The sequence below is a fragment of the Oreochromis niloticus genome, linkage group LG3 (genome assembly GCF_001858045.2).
Source record: "Oreochromis niloticus isolate F11D_XX linkage group LG3, O_niloticus_UMD_NMBU, whole genome shotgun sequence".
Classification (NCBI taxonomy): Eukaryota; Metazoa; Chordata; class Actinopteri; order Cichliformes; family Cichlidae; genus Oreochromis; species Oreochromis niloticus.
Window position 1 is genome coordinate 35,252,270 of NC_031967.2, and position 17,057 is coordinate 35,269,326.

General features: G+C 40.0%; 2 protein-coding genes and 1 non-coding gene across 3 annotated transcripts; 2 read left to right on the forward strand and 1 right to left on the reverse strand.

The window, feature by feature from the left end:
* The first annotated feature begins 4,865 nt into the window (after positions 1-4,865).
* Positions 4,866-6,993, forward strand: LOC100709279 (mamu class II histocompatibility antigen, DR alpha chain-like). The gene is made up of 4 exons (XM_003455018.5): positions 4,866-4,975; positions 5,077-5,325; positions 6,078-6,362; positions 6,619-6,993. The coding sequence occupies exons 1-4, from the start codon at positions 4,918-4,920 to the stop codon at positions 6,747-6,749; spliced, it is 723 nt and encodes a 240-aa protein (XP_003455066.1). The 5' UTR covers positions 4,866-4,917; the 3' UTR covers positions 6,750-6,993.
* A 1,990-nt stretch (positions 6,994-8,983) lies between these two features.
* Positions 8,984-12,618, forward strand: LOC100708205 (H-2 class II histocompatibility antigen, E-S beta chain). The gene is made up of 6 exons (XM_005459545.4): positions 8,984-9,118; positions 9,542-9,814; positions 11,254-11,467; positions 11,554-11,621; positions 11,709-11,831; positions 12,420-12,618. The coding sequence occupies exons 1-6, from the start codon at positions 9,064-9,066 to the stop codon at positions 12,443-12,445; spliced, it is 759 nt and encodes a 252-aa protein (XP_005459602.1). The 5' UTR covers positions 8,984-9,063; the 3' UTR covers positions 12,446-12,618.
* Positions 12,619-16,012: 3,394 nt separating this feature from the next.
* On the reverse strand, positions 16,013-16,084 carry trnae-uuc (transfer RNA glutamic acid (anticodon UUC)). The gene has a single exon. It is a non-coding gene; the product is annotated as a tRNA-Glu (tRNA).
* Between the last annotated feature and the right edge of the window lie 973 nt (positions 16,085-17,057).

Below are 17,057 nucleotides of genomic sequence, written 5' to 3' on the forward strand. Positions count from 1 at the left end.
ACTTGGTTGCCAGTTTCTCTGCCATCTATCCTTCTTTTGGAAACCCACCCCAGTATCATCTCACTCCATAAATAAATCATTGCTGGTTCTCTGTCCATAGGGACTCCAAATCCATGTTTTTCCTATCTCGCACACTTAACAGCTATGCCTACATTTAAGAAATCTGAACTGTGCATAATTCCTCAAGGTCTCCCTTCATTTCTCATATGGTTTCTCTAGCATCTTCTAAACCCTTTCTCCTTGACACAGTCATTCAGGACATCTCTTCCAAGCCGACTTCTGGTTCTGACAACATCCCAAATTACATTATCATCTTCTATGAGGTTCAGCCATCCAGCTTGAGTAGAATTCAACTCAGTTCTACTGAATTCAACTCTACTCTCTGCTGGTTTTGAGGATTATCATGATGGAAGGTGGTTCTCCTCTAATCAGTTTTCAAAATTCAACCAACCCTTCCAAAAACTGCTTACCATCATCTTCGTTTGTTTCTGAAATCTACACAGTAGTTATTGCTATTACTCAAAGAAACAAATAGTGAACCAAACTTTGAAGATGGAGAGCATGTGGTCATCATCATCATCGAAAACGATGTGCCGGGAGTCCGCTGTTGAGTTTTGGACGAAATGCATTCTGGGATATTTAGCTGTACCAAGTCACCACCGATGCATGCTCGATAAAACGGGCGGAGCGAGAACACATCCGGGACTTTTTCGCGTTCTCGGCTTGATGCGTACTTCGAATTGGAACAGTACTTGGTCTCCGACTGATGACGTATCACGAGTACACGAGAAGCAAGTACGCACAAGTACGCATATTGAGAAACGCCCACTATAAATACACAGAGGGACACTGGGAAAATCACACACAGGTGGGAGACACAGCTGGACCTGATTAGCCTGATGAGACAGAGGAACACTAACACCAGGGACCAACAGAGGGAGCACCAACCCAGAAACCCAGCATTCAAAATCCCCAAACACAAATAATAATAATAATAATAATAATAATAATAATAATAATAATAAACTCAAAACACTGGGTCAATGACCCAGGACCATGACACCTCTGTCCTCTTGTCCAAAAGTATTTTACTTTTGGTTATGTCAGTGCTTTCTTCTCCCTTATCTGTTGCCATGTGTCTCTCCTTGTGTTCCGTGTCTTCCCAGTCTGTCATGTATTTCATGTCTGCATGTTCCATGTTGTCAGACTTATGTTATTATGTCTATGTCTCTCCATGTTTCCTGTTTTATTTTGAAAGTCATGTGTTTCCATGTTCAGTGTGTTTAGTTTTCCTTCCCCTGTGGCATCAGTTTCATTTGTGTCAGCTGTGTTTCCCCAGGTGTTTCCACTTCCCTCATCACCCTTTTGTGTATTTAAGCCCTCTGTCTCCCTCTGTTCAGTGTTGGTTCCTCTGTCATGTCATGTCATGTCATGTCATGTCATGTCATGTCATGTCATGTCATGTCATGTTTCAGGATTTTCCAAGCTCCTGTTTAGGTTCAGGTTCAGATTACTACTACTAGGTTACTAAAGTTTTGCATGTACATGTTCTCATTTTCACATTCTAGTTTTCATGTTAGTTTATCTGTCCCCAGTTTAGGTTTTAGTTTAGTCTTTCCCCAGCTTGTCTTGCCTTTGCCTTTGTTTTTTTGCCAACAGTCTAAATAAACAGCTTTCCTTTTGTTACACTTATTGTTTTTGCTCCCGTGTCTGCTTTTGGGTCCACACCTCAAACACACTGGACCACCCGGCAGTAATAAAAACATGTTAGGGTGAAGAAAGATTTTGCACTCAATCTGCTTTAAATCTAATTTTCGCTACAGCATATATTCATCATCACATTGCTTTGATGTTTGACTTCATGACCTTTACACCAAGATCAAGGAAAAGGTTGACTGCACCTTTTCCTTGATCTTGGATGACTGTACCTAAAGTCTACCTAAAGTCACCTAAGTCAGGTTACTGACGGGAGAACACTGAGATGCTGTTGCTATTTAGATGACACACCCTAAGCACAGAAAACCAGGAAGCACAGACAGAGTGCTTCCCTAGATCATCATAAAATAAAACAATAAGCTGATAAGCACCCAGTGAATCTCGGAACTCACATATAAATGTTTAATGTTTAATCAATGTTTGACTGTTGTACTCTCAAAAATTAAGTGAAAAGTAAAAACTTTTATCTCACACTTCAAATAAACCAAGGCTTTAATTCTGTCCTGAAACATATTTCTTCTGTAGTGTTAGTGAAATACAATGAAATGTGAATAAATTGTCCTTGATTCACATAGATAGTTGAATGAAGAGTTTGTGACTCCCGACTGTGATGTGATATATTCAGTGCTTTGCTCAGCAGCTTCAGAGGCATCTGAGGAGTCTTGGGTGAATTTTGGACAAATATATCAGAACATCATCAGTATACAAGATGATCGATAGAAATTTTAAACTTTTTTAAAATCATCAAAACATTAAGAAAACACACCAGTAAAGACAAGACTGTGATCATAAGTTAAAGGTAACTTCAAAGCAGAACTATAAAATGTTACCAATTTCACTTCGAGAAACCTCCTCCCTGCTGCTTTGAAACAAACCGAACTAAAACAGAACAATTTGGAAAAGAACAATTAACAGCTTGTTTGGCCCATGTCACTATATCATCTCTTTTATTTAGACAAAAAAAGTCTTCTATCTAATCAAGTTTCTCACATACGAGTCCCCTTCACCTCTTTTAAAATAAAACGTAATCGGACTGAGGCCATTCTGGAAAGATGTTTACATAAAATAAACTGCTAAAAAGTCCGATACCGCTAAACCTGCAAACTTTCACTGGCAATGTGTGGGTGTGGAAGCAGAGGAGAGATAAAAAATTATTGCTCTTTTTGGAAGCAAGAAAGAAAAAAAAATGTGAGAATGTGGTTACGGTAAGCTCTGTCTAACTAGTGCTGACCAAAGTGCTATTACTAAAAGAATAAAACAATAAAAGAATAGAAGCAATAAAAGAGATAAAAGAAAAATCCATGTATTTACTTATCTGCTCATACAGTTCAGGGTTCTGAGGTGGCTGGACCTATCCCAGATTAGGACAAGAGGCAGTGTTTTGTCTCTTGGACAAATGACCTTTCCCACTTCTGAGCTGTACAAAATGCTGCTATTAACATGTTCATGCATGCAAGCTCGTATTATTGCTATTTTATACTTTTTACATTGACTTTTTACATTGCTTTAAAGTTCTTGTATTAACATACAAAGCACTAAATGCCCAAGCTACAGATTATATATCTTAGCTTCTTAAGAAAAACACACTGCTGCTACTTGTCTTCTCACAGGCTCAGAATTTGTTAGTTGCTCCCTGTATACCAATAAAGAGATCAGGGGGACAAAGCTTTTCAGTCTGTGGCACCAAGGCTGTGGAACTATGTTTACTTGACTCTGGACTCTTTAAAAAATAAAATAAAGTAAAACAGAAGCAGTTAAAAACATTTAAACAGACTTTCTGCTGAGAAATCTTATTGAATTGTAATTTATTTATTTTAAAACAACCTGCTTATTTTAGTGTGTAGTGTTTTTTATTGTGGCAATTAATGTTCTTATTTAGTGTACTCTTTCTGTGCACAGTGCTTAGTGACTGCCTGTGAAAAGCGCTTTAAAAAGAAACTTTACTTACTTATTTACAAAGTGATGGCCGAACGTTTTCCTTCAGGATTTTTGGGTAGAGAGCAGAATTCAATTCGTCCTGAACCAGAAATGTACCCCAGACCATCAGACCATCACCACCAAGTCTGATTGTTGCTGTGATGTTCTTTTCATGAAATGGTGTTAGTTTGATGGTAGATGTAACGGGACTGAAATCTTCCAGAAAGTTCTGCTTTTGTCTCGTCAGTCGACAGAATACTTTCCCAGAAGTCTCTAGGATCATCCAGATGTTCTTTTAGCAGATGTGAAATGAGCCTTTGTGTTCTTTTTGATCAGCAGTGGTTTTCTCCTTGAACTCTTGAACTCTTCCATGGAGGCCATTTTTGTCCATTCTCGTTATTATTGTTAATTCATGACCTCTGACCTTAACTGAACCCAGTAAGGCAAGCGGGTATTTAAATGTTGCACTGGTTTATTTTTTGACTTCCTGGATGAGTCGTTACTGGGCTCTTTGAGTAATTTTGGTAGGCCGGCCACTCCTGGGAAGGTTCAGCACCATTCCCACCATTCTCTGGAGTCCCAAAGACTTAGAAACTCTTTCAGACTGATATATGTCACTGACTTTGTCTCTCAGCTGGTTCTTTAGGTCATGGCATGATGCGCTGATGCTTGCGATCTTTACCCTGCTTCACTTTGTTATACAGGTTATGTTTAAAGGATTTCGAAATCAGCTGGTCTGGCAGTGATGAGGCCTGGGTGTGCCAGCGAAACTGAACTCTTTCCAAAAGATGTGGTTAATCAGTTATTTCATGATTTATCAAAGGGGATAATTACTTTGTTGCACAACTTTGAGTAGCTTTTTCCTCTTTAATAAATTAAATACAATTTAAAATCTGTGTTTTGAATGGGGTTATTTTATCTAAAATGAAAATATGTTTGATGATATTTAACATCTAAGTGTGACAAATATGCAAAAAACTAAGAAAGGGGCATAAACTTTTTCAAGGAAGTACATTACACCATGCACCACTTTGATTTCTTTTTAAAAATTATTTTTTTATTTCTAAGAGGCTGTATATACAATTATTGTTGACATCCTGCTTTGCGCGCGTGTGTATGTGTGTGTGTGTGTGTGTGTGTGTGTGTGTGTGTGTGTTTATGATATCATTAACGGTGAGCTCTGTTATTGGCCGTGTGTGTTAGACCTCAAATGCTGCTGCACTTTCTGTCAGTTCACTCAGAGACTGTAAACACTTACAGTTTAACTCTCTTAGTCAGCTGCCTATGAAGATGAAGGAGCTGCTCCTCTTCCTCTCCTGTGTGCTCTGTGTCTCTGCTAATTGTGAGTTTCTCTCTTTAGACACTTACAGACAGTCACCAGCTAATTTATCAGGTTATTGATCAGCTTATTGATAATTGTTTAATTTCATTAATGGATTCCAGTTCTACATGAGGACATTCATATCGTTGGCTGTTCAGAGAGTAATGGAGAGGTCATGTTTGGACTGGATGGTGAAGAACTCTGGTACGCAGACTTTGAGAACAAGATTGGAGTTTCCCCTCAGCCATCTTTTGTTGATCCCATCAGCTTCGGAGATGGAGCTTATGAAACAGCTGTGATTAATTTATATATCTGCAAAACGAACATGCAAGTTAGTCAGGAGGGTATGAAGGACTACCCTCTAAACCATGGTAAACACATACAGGCACACACAAACTGATAACATCACTCAATACAATGTCCATTAATCAACTGAAATCTGGAATTAAATTTACTTTGATGTAAATGTTGTCATCGGTGTCATGTGATTAGTGAGGTTAGGTTATAAATGATGTGGTTTGCGGTGCGTTTCATGAATCAGAATCAGAATACTTTATTCATCCCAGAAGAAATGATGTGGTCACAGTTGCTCCAAGTAAGAACAGTAACAGACTAAGCTAAATTAAATAATATAATGTATTACAAAATATAACAAATACCTCAAGTATAAATATCCTAGTATATTACACAAATTATATATATATGGCTGACATTGATGTGTTCCTCTATTATATTATATGTTCCATACTTTCCCAGTACAAACCATTAATAAACCACACAGACCTCTACATTTATTTGTTTTGAAGATTTTCTTCATTATTTCATGCTCTTCAATAGTTTCAAGTTCCTAAAGTTCAAAATATTCAGTTCAATTTTTTGAGCAGGAGCCTCTATGTGGGTGCCACTGACCTTTTCAGTGCCAGGTGACTTTTTGGTATGTTGTCATGTGTACACTTTCATCACAGTTTCTTCATTTAAAACTCTGTCTCTTGTGTTTCCATGCTGACAGTCCTTCAATGACAGGCTCATTGAAGGGGTAACTAATCTCAAATAAGCCAGGAGATATTCTACTATGGAGATTCCTTGGCCATCCTCTAACTGACTTAGTTGTGTTTGTGTACAGATGCTCCTTCGGGTGTGATGATCTACACCAGAAATGAGGTGGAGCTCAGAGTTACAAACACTCTGATCTGTCATGTGACTGGTTTCTATCCTGGTCCTGTCAAAGTCTCCTGGACCAAGAACGGACAAAAGCTGACTGAAGGATTCAGTATCAACGTTCCCTATCCCAACAAAGATGGAACCTTCAAACAGATCGCCAGACTGCAGTTCATCCCACAGCAGGGAGATATCTACAGCTGTACAGTGGAACATCTGGCTCTGAAAGAACCACTGACCAAGATCTATAGTGAGAAAAACCTTTATTTAAACAGTGAAGACAGACTTTAATACAGAGACAAATGTGTGTAAATATGAAGGTTTATGATTCTGTGTTTCTGTCTGCAGATTTCACAAAGCCTTGGCCCAGTATTAATCTGAACAGCTGACTTTAGTTAATCAGCTGACAGTTTTCAGCACATGTGTGTGGTTCACATTGTTGAGCTATAATTAATCAGATCACAGTCTGAAGCATTTCTGTGTCATGTGTCTGTTTCTGCCTCCAGATGTGGAGGCACCTGAGAAGCCTAAGCCCAGTGTTGGACCTGCAGTGTTCTGTGGACTCGGTGTGATTATCGGCTTACTCAGTGCTGCAGGTGGAACCTTCTTCATCCTCAAAGCAAACAAGTGCACCTGATTGGCTGGGGTTGATGATGTCATCAGTGCTTGTGTAGACAATGTTGTGTAAGGCTTCTGGTCTGCTCTCTGGTCTTCAATAATGTGGCTGCCAGTTTGAAGGACTCTGACTCTGTTTACATGGAACCTTAAGCTCACTTTATTTTACACTGTTAAACAGATTCAGTTTAAAATGTCAGACAAAATGAAAAATGACAAGTAATATTAATCATTCAGAAAACTATCCCAAAGTGACTTCATAATCAGTCGGAACAATTCATTGGTCTTTTTAAATGTTCTTAAACTCAGTTTCATCTGTTGACAATCTTTGCTGGCAGTTTCATGTGTATGGTTCAGACAGATGTAAATAAACCAGAACTTGAAATGAATTCTCACCTGTAGACATGAATGATTTTTTTTTTCTGTTTTGTTATGTCTTATGAATCATCAGTATCACCTCATTGTTACATGTGGGATCTGTTGGGTAAGAACTATTTAAAGTACAAAAATATTTGTTTAGTAAACAGTAATATGCAGTAATAAATAACACTTCTAGCAAAGACAGACCTTATATTAAACACTTAGACTGAAGATTTATTGATGTTAGATCTCAGCTGCCACAGTCACTGGTGTTATGTGTGTGTCTACTGCATTTGGGATATTTATAATAGCGCCCTGTTCCTGCACACTCTAATATTCACCTAAAAGTACTAGACATCTTTCATAATGTTGGGTTTAGTCTTCAGACATGCTTAAAAGAAACTCTGATCTAAATTCCAGCTGCTGTGGTTGTAGATTTTTTTTTTTTTTTGGACTCTTGGAGATATTTCAGTTTTCACTGCACTCCAGGAGTTTCAGCCTGGATCATGTTGTTGAGGTCACTTGGATCAAATCAGTGTATGTTACCCTGGTATCCATTCCAGAAAACTGGCTAAAGAAACTCTGAGCTTCCTGTGTTCATCCTGAGTTAATGACAGAAAGCCTTCATCAATGGAGCTCTTGTACCAGGATCCACTATAAATAAAGAGCAGAACCTCCATTTGAATTCAGAGCAGTAGGGATATGAAGAGATGTCAGTACTGAGCGTGATATTTATTTTAGAAACACGAGAGAAAAGAGTAATTTCAATCAGCTCTCTGCACTCTATCATCAATATTTACCCAACCTCAGTTTTCTGTAAAGCTGGAATCAATCAAATGTTATGTTTTCAAATCTAACTGTTCAGCTAGAAGTCTGCGAGGCACAAAATGAAGCTGCACATAAAAATAAGAACCAAACAGACAAACATGGTTAACTCTTTACCTTCTACCTGTTGGTCTGTGGTGTCAGACCCTAATTTTGGTGATTTGCACGTTTAAACTTTACATCTTCAGCCTCTATTTACATTTAAAATGTTCTCTGCACCATTTACTGACAGTATTCCCTTTGAATCCATTTAGTTCAGTTTGAGAGTCTTAAAGTCATTTCAGCCTCATCTTCGCTCAGGAATTCACTTCAGCTCCAAGAAAAGGAAAGCTGAGTCCAATTTCTTTAGCCACACAGAGACCTGTTCTTAATCAAAAAATCACTTAGAAAGGACCTGCCTGGCAAAGTGAAGTAGACCCCCAAAAGATCCCCAAAAGTCAGACACCATGATGATCCCAAGGGGGGATCACTGTTTCACACTGGAATGTGCCCCCCCCCCCCCCCCCCCCCCCCCCCCAATAATAGACACTTTATTTGGAGAATGCATTTTGTGTTTACTTGTCTTATTGTTGTCTAATATTTATATTTGTTTGATGATCTGAAACATTAAAGTGTGATAAACATGTAAAAAAAGAGGAAATTAAGATTGGGGCAATAACTTTTTCACACCACTGTACACTCCTTGGTCTTTTGACCTGGTTTAACTTATTCTAGTTTTCTGTGTGTTTCCAGCTTCATTTTGTCCAGCATCTTCTGTCATCAGTAACAATGAACATGATGAACCTGCTAGTTCTGGTACCTCTGTTTTACTGATCATCCTAAATAGAAAATTATATCATACTTTATGGAAGCCAAATCATGTTGTATTTGGTTTATCTTTATCTGAACAAATGGTTCACAGTGTTTTTATCTGAACAGTCCAAAGTCTTTAGACCGCATAACGCTACCTGCCATGGTCCTCAGTCACATTAATACCTGGCACTGCATCAGCCAGAGAAGAAAGGGGTGGGTGGGGTGATCAGCTATAGATGAAGCTATCTGACAGAGTTCTTCCTGTTAACAGGTGATGCTGCGGTCACATGACTCTATCATCTGCTTTTTAGACCAGCTCTCAGTCAGACTGAGTCAGTTTGTTAGGAGAACTCAGGAACATGGCTTCATCTTTTCTCTGCTTCACCCTCCTCTTCATCAGCATCCACAATGCAGGTACGATCAATGCATCGATCACTGATCAATATACTCATATCGATTAATACACTGGTCACTGATCTGTATAACGATTAATACATTGATCACTTGTCAATACAACATACAGTTTATACCAGGGCTGTCAAACTACAGGCCTCGAGGGCCGGTGTCCTGCAGGTTTTAGATCTCACCCTGGGTCACACCTGAATCAAATGATTAGCTCATTACAAGGCCTATGGAGAACTTCAAGACATGTTGAGGAGGTCATTTGGCATTTAAATCAGCTGTGTTGGATCAAGGACACATCTAAAACCTGCAGGACACTAGCCCTCGAGGCCTGGAGTTCGACACCTCTGGTTTATGCTTTGTCATCCATTATACAGCAGGTACAGTCAGTACTCCACAGTCTGCACTTCACTGTGGTTCTGTTTTGTTCTTCAGATGGATTTTTAGAGTATATAGTGGATCGCTGTGACTTTAACTCCACTGAGCTTGAGAACATGGAGTACATCTACTCTCACTATTACAACAAGATGGAGTACATCAGGTTCAGCAGCAATGTGGGGCAGTATGTTGGATTCACTGACTTTGGAGTAAGGCTGGCGGAGGTCTGGAACAATGATACTGCAGACCTGAATTTAATGAGACTTAAGATAGCAACATACTGCCATCACAACATTGATATTAATGATCGGGCTATTCTGACTAAATCAGGTGAGTATGTAATTTGTGTGACATCATCAGATGATCATGTTCATCCTCATAATGACCAACACTCTGAATGTCTTAGTTTAATAATCCTTTAACACCTGAAGGTTTAAATTCATTTAGAACTTCTGAGTCTACTGGAGTTCTGTTTTTATTCAGTCATTTCAGTGATAAATTAAAACTTTAAATAAAAGTTACAAAGAAAAAGATGATTTAACAAATATTTGTGTAAATACAGCTTGCGTTGCATCCTGGTGGTAAAACTTCCAGTTACTTACAGTTATTAATGCCACAGCTACTCATACTGACACTGTTAATGTTAATTAATCATTTTAATTTTAAAATATCCTGCTTTCAAAAACAAACAGTCATTTTTGACCAGAGTCATTCTGCCCTTCAATATTAAACAAATATGTAGGACTGCATCTGGGACAGCATGGTGGCACGGTGGTTGGTATTGTTGCTTCACAGCAAGAAGGTTCTGAGTTTGAATCCACCACCTGTGTGGAGTTTGCATGCTCTCGTCGTGTTTGCGTGGGTTCTCTCTGGGTACTCCAGCTTCCTCCCACAGGCCAAAAACATGCAATTAGTGGGGTTAGGTTAATTGGTAATTCTAAATTGCCCATAGGTGTGAACGCTTGTCTCTGTGTTTGCCCTGCAAGAGACTGGCGATTTGTCCAGCAGGGATAGGCTTCAGTTCCCCCTCAACCCTGATAAGGATAAGCGAAAGAAAATGAATGTATGACGGCTTTCTTCCATTCGCACAGTATCTCTAAAATTAGAAAAATCCTGCTCAGAGTGACGCCAAATATTTGTTCATACACTTATTACTTCGAGGCTGGACGACTGTAATTCGTTATTATCAGGTTATTATCAGAAGATTAGGCTTAAAACTTTCCTTTTTTGCTATAGCATATAGGACACTGGACACACAACTATATAAGCATATAGTTATGGCTGGATCTCTGGCTCTCTTCCACAACGTGTCTTTTGTCTTGTCTTCCTCCCCTCACCCCGACCAGTTGCAGGAGATGGCCATCCAGGCCAAGCCTGGTTCTGCTGGAGGGTTCTTCCTGTTAAAATTGAGTTTTTGCGTCCCACTGTTCCCAAAGCGCTTGCTCATAGGGGGTCATATGATTGTTGTAGTTTTCTTTGTTTTCCTTGTATTAATGTAGGATCTTTACCTTACAACATAAAGCACCAAATAACAGAAATTATGCAGTTATTCTGACAGCTAAAGATGTTTCTGTAGATGAAAGGTAGAAGTGTCTATCGGCTTTTGTATTCATGTCATTATTTGGTATCAGATCAGTATGAAAAGTATTCCTGCCACTGTAAATCCTATTGTCAATAAAGCACATGAAAAATACCATCACTAATATTGCCACAATAGAAATATACAACAGAAATATACAATAGAAATATAATGGCTATGTGGTTTTCAGTCCAGCCCAGTGTCAGAATTAAGTCCATGACCCCGCCTTCTGGTCAGCATCCTGCCATGTTGGTCTGCAGCGTCTACGACTTCTTTCCCAGTAAGATCAAAGTGAGCTGGCTCAGAGATGGACAGGCCGTGTCCTCTGATATCACTTCCACTGAAGAGATGCCAAATGGTGATTGGTACTACCAGACCCACTCCCAACTGGAGTACACACCCAGGTGAGTCCACATCAGATCCAGATTCAGGTCCAGGTCCAGGTCCACTTCTGTGAGTGGTCTGTAAATCAGTGATGTTTGTGTTGAAGGTCTGGAGAGAAGATCTCCTGTGTGGTGGAGCACGCCAGCCTGAAGGAACCTCTGATCACTGACTGGGGTAAATACCTGTCTGTGTGTCTGTTTGTCTGTACACACAAATATATATATTTGACTGCTCACCTGTCTGTTGTCCTGTCTGACTCAGATCCGTCCTCGGACAAATCAACATCTGAATCAACTACGCTGATCGCCATCGGAGCCTCTATACTGACCCTGGGTCTGATTTTACTTCTGGCTGGATTTATTTTCTACAGGTGGAGGGCCCGAGGTCAGACCAGGATTCACACTCTCAGACCAGTTAACAGCACTTTATATCAGTCTTTTTATAAGACTACTTGTGTTCTAAATTTACTTTCAGGTAGTTTAAAATCAGTTTTTCAGAAGTTTAGACAAGTTTTAAGTCCATGTTCAGACCACAGTCTAAATGCACTGCTGCGTTCAGATGTGATAGATCACAGCTATCCCTGTATGGGTCTGGATTGGCTCTTCATCTAAAGGGCCTGAGTCTGTGCTTTTATTACATTTGTTAATTCTAATAGCACATTTGAAGCAAAATTACGAATTAGCACAATCGTATGTGTATATTTCTGAACTCTAGACTTACTCTAACAGCTATCCTCAGATATTAAATCTCTTATTTAGACAGACTCAGGTGCTTGAGGCCTTAGGGATCTCCATCTTTTTGACAGACCTGGGGGATTTCACACCAGTTAAGACCAGTTTTTCAGAGCAGGCAGAGTCCATGCTCTGAAACTGGGGATTTCACAGAATCATTGTAGCTGATTTTTGATCCAGACCAGATTTCATGATGTGGACAGACTTTTTTTCTTGACTCTGTCTTTGTCTCTTTATGCAGATCCTACACTGTTTTCCAATGAATGAGGCAGGATCCTGGTTCTAGTCCTTCTTCTTTCTGATGGAATAAGAAGCAGCTGCTTTATGTGTTCAGCAGACAGATGATGTCTGGAATGGGCGACTCTGAACCTGATCAATGACGAAACACATTTATAGACTTTTACTGGATATTTTCAATCCACAATAAACAGAAACTCTTACCTGTGTGTTTATTTACCTGCATCAACACATTCATGGCACATAAACCAGTTTACATCAGTTTAAACTGACTGCGAAACCACTGTCCTGCACCCGGGAATGGTATTTGTCTAGATCAATTTGTTGTTCATTCTTTGATGACATGTTTCAGAAATTTGGGGTTTTACTGGGATATGAAAGTGGGTCAGTAAAGTACCCCTGCCACGTTAGAGCCATTGTTATTCTGTTATTTTAAAAAATACATACATTTTAAATTTTCATAATTTTCATTTATTTTGGTTATTAAAGATTAAACATAGATCTTTATTGTCACTGTTACCAGAACAATGAAACACAGTTTGGCATCTCTCCATTTGCAGCTGTAGGTTTTTAAATTCAACATTCTTTGATAGGAGAATGAGATAAAGATAAAATAAGTTAAGAAGTAATACACACGTTATATACAGAAGAAAAAATATATAAGTATATCTACAGGTACAGTGTAAGGAGTAGGATCAGTGCATTATAAGGTGCTATGTGATTAGTGGTATTGTACACTGTGTAAGGGGTGTGAATGCTGGTTTGCTACTGTACAGTTATATAAATAGAGGTAGGAATGTTGGTCTGTTGGGAATGTTGGATCTTTGATGATGATACTGGTTTTCCGCTGAAGTCTGCCAATATAAATGTCTCTGAGGGGGGTTAGTGAAGTGCCAATTGCCCCCTCTGCTGCCCTCACTACCCGCTGCAGTTTCTTCTTGCCCTCCGCAGTACAGCAGTTGAACCAGAGTGTACAGCAGTAGGTCAGAAGGCTCGCTATGGTGGAGCGGTAGAAGTTAATTAGCAGTCTTTGGGGTAATTGGGTTTGACGCAGCTTCCTGAGGAAGTACATCCTTTGTTGTGCTTTTCCTACCTGGTGGGAAATGTTTGTGTTTGTGTAAGGTCGGTCGAGATGTGGACCCCGAGGAACTTCAAGCTCTCTACCCTTTCTACCTCCTCCCCATCAATGTAGAGGGTAGAGTGCTTTGTTTGCTTTGATCTCATGAAGTTGATTACCATCTCCTTGGTCTTGGCTGTGTTCAGATGCAGGTTATTTTTGTCATACCATCGCTTCCGATGCTGAACCTCCTCTCTGTAGGCTGAATCACTGTTGTTGTCAATCAGTCCTATGACGGTGGTGTCGTTACTCTTGTGAACTGGAGAACAGTCATTGGTGAAAAGTGAGTATAAGAGGGGACTGAGGACACACCCCTGTGAGACGTCTACGTTCAGAATGAAGGTGAAGGAGGTGTGCTCTCCCATCCTGGCGTTCCTAGGAATCACTCAGGTAGTCTAACATCCAGGTGCACAGTGAGCTGCGGGGTCCTAAGTTGCTTAGTTTTTTTTAACCAGTTTGTGGGGTTTTACTGTATTGAAGTCTCCTGATTTGAAGACATTGTCACATGCTCTTAGTAGAGCTTGCACCTCAGTGTTAAGCCATGGCTTCTGGTTTGGGAACACTTTAACATTTAACAGTCTTTGTTGTTGTTGTTACACTCTCAGTACAGAAGTTGATGTATGAGAGTCCGGCAGATGTGTGGTCCTCCAAGTCTGATCCTTCTGCAAATATACGCCAAAGCATATTGTCAAAACAGTCCTGTAGGGCTGTGGTGAGACATGTACTGTTTTTACAGATGGTCTTTGTCTTTGAATTTAAGGTTTATAAGCAGGGATCAGGGACAGAGAAAGATGATCGGAGAGTCAGAGGGAGGGTGGTGGCTTTACCAACATCTGGAATCTGCTGAGCGTCACTGTCCTGTTGGAAGATGAACTTTTACCCCAGTCTGAGGTCCAGAGCGCTTTTATTGGATTTAGTGCTCAGCTCAGATAAAATATTTATTGGGTGTGATTTTAACATCCATGTAGATGCTTAACAATGACAGCGTCAGTATGGCATTTAATATATTATTGGCAGTGTTGGGGAGTAACAGAATACATGTACCGGCGTTACATATTTAAAATACAAAATATGAGTAACTGTATTCCGTTACAGTTACCGTTTAAAAAGGTTTTACTCAGAATACAGTTACTTTGTTGAAATAAAGGGATTACACGGCAGTCTTTTCCTGTTTCATATATTAGGCTATGCCTCTCTATTTTTGGTAATTCCACGATGGTGGAAACCCAAACAAAACACGCATTAAGAGGCTCTAATGCCTGTGTCTCAATCTAGCGGCCCATGTTACCTCTACTTGCAGCTTGCATAATGAAAAATTATTGTTCAAAAAATTATTTAATATGAAGGCAATAGGCAGAGTGTTACAGGCATAGCCCTAAAGAATGTAGCCTTATGGGCAGTGTAGCAAAGTTGTAAGTAAGCTATTAAGACTCAACTGTACACTGTGTTCGTGTTTTCCTCCGAAACAATACGTTCCTCTGTCTCTCGCTAGCAAAGTTGACCCAGACAACAAAGTAAAGCTAGTTTTTTGGTCACGAAAAAACTTTAAGAATCTAATTCATCCGATGTTATCTTCTTCAATGACTTGCGCAAACACAGAGTAGAGCAGCTACCTGAACAGTACTCCCAGTGGCGGTTTTTGATATGGGCATCGTGGTGGGGGCGGTATTATAGCATTGGCAAAAGTTGATCGTATCCATGCTGTCCTGACATTATCCCCACGCATTTTGGGGATTGCATAGGCACTGATCGTTTTTCTATTGCCCATTTGCGAGGTGCGCCTGCTGCTTGCTGCACAGGGAGGAGAGGGGCGGGACGGTGGGGGATTCTTTGGCTGGTTGGTGTGGCACCTAATGACCAGCTCGCAAAATAAAACTAAATAAAAACAAGCCAACAAAGTAGGGCTGTCATCGTTAACTCCGTCATCACGATTAACATTATTAAAAATTTTTAACACAATTAATCTATATAGAGTGCAGAATAACTCAAGATCCCTGAAATGTGGCTGTCAATGCATTTCGGGCAGTTTGTCCAAAGCCCATTCTGCGCTCCAAATAGGTTGATTGTGTTGAAAATGTAAAACGCATTAATCGTCATGACAGCGTTAATGCTCTAACGTTGACAGCCCTACAACAAACACAAAAAGAGAAGACATTATGATACTGAAATGTAATTTGCACCAATGTTTTTTTCTAAATTATATCACACGCATATACGCAAAAAGTTAGCGTGAAGGCCCTTGGTGCGCTTCATTGCTGCTGCTGCTCACACACGACTTGTCGAAAGGGAGGGGGCATGCTGCTTCCAAATAGTGCACATTTCATTAATAAATTTAAAACTCCCTCGGTTTAAAGATGCTCATTTGCTTTTCACATAAACAACCACCTTGATTTCCCACTGAAATAAGCAGTCCTGCTTGTCCAGGATGGGGAAAGACTAACACAAAGAACACATTGGCTTGTGGCCACATTAAAGACATGTTCCCATACCGGGAGTTGAACCCGGGCCGCCTGGGTGAAAACCAGGAATCCTAACCGCTAGACCATATGGGACTGCTCCACTGTCAGGAAATCAAGCACAGTCTTGTCACTCTGCAGCCTTGGTGAGACCAACATAGCAGCACCTTAATCAATTCTCCAGCGGTTGCAGGTTCTGGTCAAAAGCACTTTACAAGGGGGTGGACTGGACTTGAAGCACACTTGACTGGCATGCAGAGAAGTCCACTAACCAGTCAGTGATGAGAGTGTGAATAAGTAGTGATTTATGATCTTAAGTGATTTATTCACGGTCTCTTTTATAAAGGAGTAAGCTATTTCTCCAGGCTAAATTATGATCTTCTAAACTTGTGATACGCTTTTTCCTCTCCAGCTTACGAGTTATCAGCCTTAATGTGTGTATTTGAGAATCAAGTACTTCTGATTTGAGGCTCTCTTTTTCACAGGAGCCACAGTATCCAGTGTTGTACACAGTAAAGAGGTAAAATTGTTAAAAAGCTAATCAAATTCTGTGGGAGTAGTCAGGGGCAGCCCTAGCCTGTTTGGTGCCCTGGGTGGACAGTCCCCCCCCCCCCCCAACACACACACACACACACACACACACAAAAAAAACAAACAAACAAAAAAAAAACACACACACACACGATTGTACATTAATATATTTCATTGTGATGTTGAAACCTGTTGTGAACCGTCTAGGGGTCGCCAGACCATAACATAAGGGTCCCCATCCGACACCAAGCAGCACATCACACAATTAGTACAGTTTGATGGTGATTTATTTACAGAGTGGATTATAACTTCGGGGTGGACCTAATGCCAAAATAATAAACAAAAGGAGCCTATCTCAAGGATAAATCAAACTTACCTACTCAAAAGAAAAACAGCAACTTACCTCTCTAACTAACAAAAACATGAGAAAACTGTAATCAAACAAAAGGGTAGTCCACCCCTACATGCTCCTGTGTCAAACAAACAGTACTACACAGGGAACATAAAGTCTGCCAGCTGGGATGGGCCGAGGATGAAT